The sequence below is a fragment of the Carlito syrichta genome, unplaced genomic scaffold (assembly GCF_000164805.1).
Source record: "Carlito syrichta isolate Samal-C Ts95f unplaced genomic scaffold, Tarsius_syrichta-2.0.1 Scaffold316384, whole genome shotgun sequence".
Lineage (NCBI taxonomy): Eukaryota > Metazoa > Chordata > Mammalia > Primates > Tarsiidae > Carlito > Carlito syrichta.
The window spans coordinates 576,640-579,280 of NW_007260480.1; the positions used below are offsets into that span (position 1 = coordinate 576,640).

Here is a 2,641-nt window from a genome sequence, read left to right on the forward strand (position 1 = left end):
CCACGCCCGGCTGATTTTTTGATTTATTGTAGAGATGAGGTCTCGCTGCCCAGGCGGGTCTCGAACCCGCGGGCTCAGGCAATCCACTCACCTCAGCCTCCCAAAGGTGTGGGATTACAGGCTGAGCCACCGAGCCCGGCTCAGACCTCCTTTTTTTGAAACTCAATGGCACTTTCCTTCATCGAGTTTTCCTCCTGTTCTCCGTCCAGTCTTCCCAGCACCGTTGATGCCACCCTACACACTTTCCCTGGGTGGTCCCATCTACCTCATGGCTGCATCGGCCATCGAGTCTACCATACTCCCAAGTGGGAAACCTGGGAATGCCCGATTCATTTCTCTTGCAGGGTAAGTCTGGCCCTTGGAACTATAATCCGGAGGAAGTCCGTGCTGTCCTGGAAAAGCTCTGCAGTTCATCTGGACAGACCTCCCAATTCTAGGTGACCCAAGGAGGGCCCCTCAAGGCCTGGCTCTTCCCCTCAACCTTTGACCTGTATCCCCAGCTGAATCGCTCGCTTGGAGTTTTCTGATCTAAGCAAACAACTCCCAGCTAAGGAGTGCAGGTCACGGCACCCAATTAGGACAAGTTGTTATAAACAGAAAAGGAAGAAAGACTGGAATTTTTCTGGCAAATGAGCTGTTAAAGCATGTACAACCTCACACAGCTCCCGCTGTGGAAGCCACACTCACTGTACACTGTCCCGGAGGATACTTCTGAAGTCTGGTGTCCCTCCCCAGCCACCCTGATACCACATGGTTCAATATGCCATCCCTTCAATTAGGTACTTTCATTTTTACCAAACTAGCATTTTATGGAATTGATCACTTGAGACACGAAATTGATTTTTAGTATGAAAAAAAGCATGGGAGGAATTTCAGCTGAAGGGAGAGAGGAGGAATTGGAAGAGGAGGGGGTAGAAGTGGGAGAAGACAGCAACCCTCTCCTTGTCAAGAGGCTTAAACCAGTCCATGCTGGTGGTGGTGATGGGTGGGTTTCCATGGCAACACGTGTCTAATTTTACCAGGGAAGAGGAGAACATTCACTCCCAGCTTTGAATCCATTTCCTCGAAATCTGATTCTCTGTGCCCTGGAATCTTCTGCTTTCCTCGCTTATCGAAAAAGTCATCTAGAAGGGAGGACTGCTTCCCCAAAGCATAACCTTGACCAAACCAGGCAACCAGCACCAGCAAAGCTGGCCTTCAGTTGTGCTGAGGCTCATATGTGAAATTCTCTTTCTCTGTTTTCTTTGCAAGTCTCTGATGGTCATTTGGGTTACATGAGGTCAGACTAATGGATAACCATTGGTATTCTTCTGTTTTAACGCTGCTTCTTTTCATATTTGTTTATGACGGCCACAGCCCAAAGTACACACAGCTGTGACTTGATTTGAAAGAAAATGTTATAAGATGCAGCAAGCTAATACAGAATAATTAAAATATCTCAGGCTATTTTGGGTGGCTTCAGTGTGATCTTTATATTTTCTTAACCACTTTGTGTCAGCCTGATCTATCTTGTATCAAAGCCCAATATAATCTGATCAGCAAAAATACCATATGCTGGAAGGGCCTCATTTGGTGGGAAGAACACTCAGTCTCTATGTTACATGCCAGATGTGGTTTTGTCTTGTGAACTCTTGCTAGAGGGAAATAATTTCTCACATTGGAGTCAAACTAATTTAATAACATGACATAAAAGAATGGACTTGGGCCAGGCTCGGTGGTTCTGCCTGTAATCCCAGCTCTTTGGGAGGCCAAGGCGAGTAGACTGCCTGAGCCCATGGGGTCAAGACCAGCCTGGGCAACTTGGCAAGACCTTGTCTCCACAATAAATCAGAAAGTAGCTGGTGAGGTAGCAAGCGCCTGTAGTTCCAGCTACTTGGAAGGCTAAGGTGGAAGGATCACTGGAGCCCAGCAGGTCGATACTGGGGTGGCCATAAGTATGCCACTACACTCCAGCCTGGGCAACAAAGTGAGACTACAACTCAAAAAAAAAAAAAAAAAAAAAAAAATGGATTTGGGAGACATTTCACTGGCATAAAAACACATAAACACATTCTCTTTGGTTCTGCCTTAGTTGCTGCAATGTCCATATCATTAATGTTGTCCTTTTACTTTTTTTTGAGTTGGAATCTCACTCCGTTGCCCAGGCTGGAATACAGTGGCACGCTCATGGCCACCCCAGCATCGACCTGCTGGATTCAGGTGATTCCTCTGCCTCAGCCTTCCATGTAGCTGGAACTACAGGCATGTGCCATCATACCTGGCTAATTTTTAAATTTATTGTAGAGATGAGGTCTCACCAAGTTGCCCAGGTTGTTCTCAAACCCATGGGCTGAGGCAATTCCCTCATCTTGGCCTCCCAAAGTGCTGGGATTACAGGCTTGAGCCACTGCACCCAGCCCTCATTTTACTTTTTAAAAAATAGTTATTATTAATCATCTACCAGGCACACTTTCAGATATATTATTTATTGAATCTCTCTATACCCCAAAGAGGAGGTTAACATCTCCATTTTATAGATGAGGAAATCAGGGCTCAGAGGGTTAGGTAACCTTTATAAGTTCTTAGAACTAGTAGTAACAAGCCGATATTTAAATCTGATCTCTAACTTCAAGGCCAGAGCCCTAGCTCTCTTCCTGCTAGC

The 2,641-nt window shown here is 46.0% G+C and overlaps 1 protein-coding gene across 1 annotated transcript in view; it reads left to right on the forward strand.

Moving 5' to 3' along the window:
• The window catches only part of DIO1 (iodothyronine deiodinase 1), a 22,102-nt gene extending 21,691 nt beyond the window's left edge, over positions 1 to 411 (forward strand). The window contains exon 2 of the mRNA XM_021707114.1: positions 345 to 411. Coding sequence (XP_021562789.1) covers positions 345 to 349 — 5 coding nt within the window. The 3' untranslated portion in view covers positions 350 to 411. The remainder of the gene's footprint in view (positions 1 to 344) is intronic.
• Positions 412 to 2,641: the final 2,230 nt, after the last annotated feature.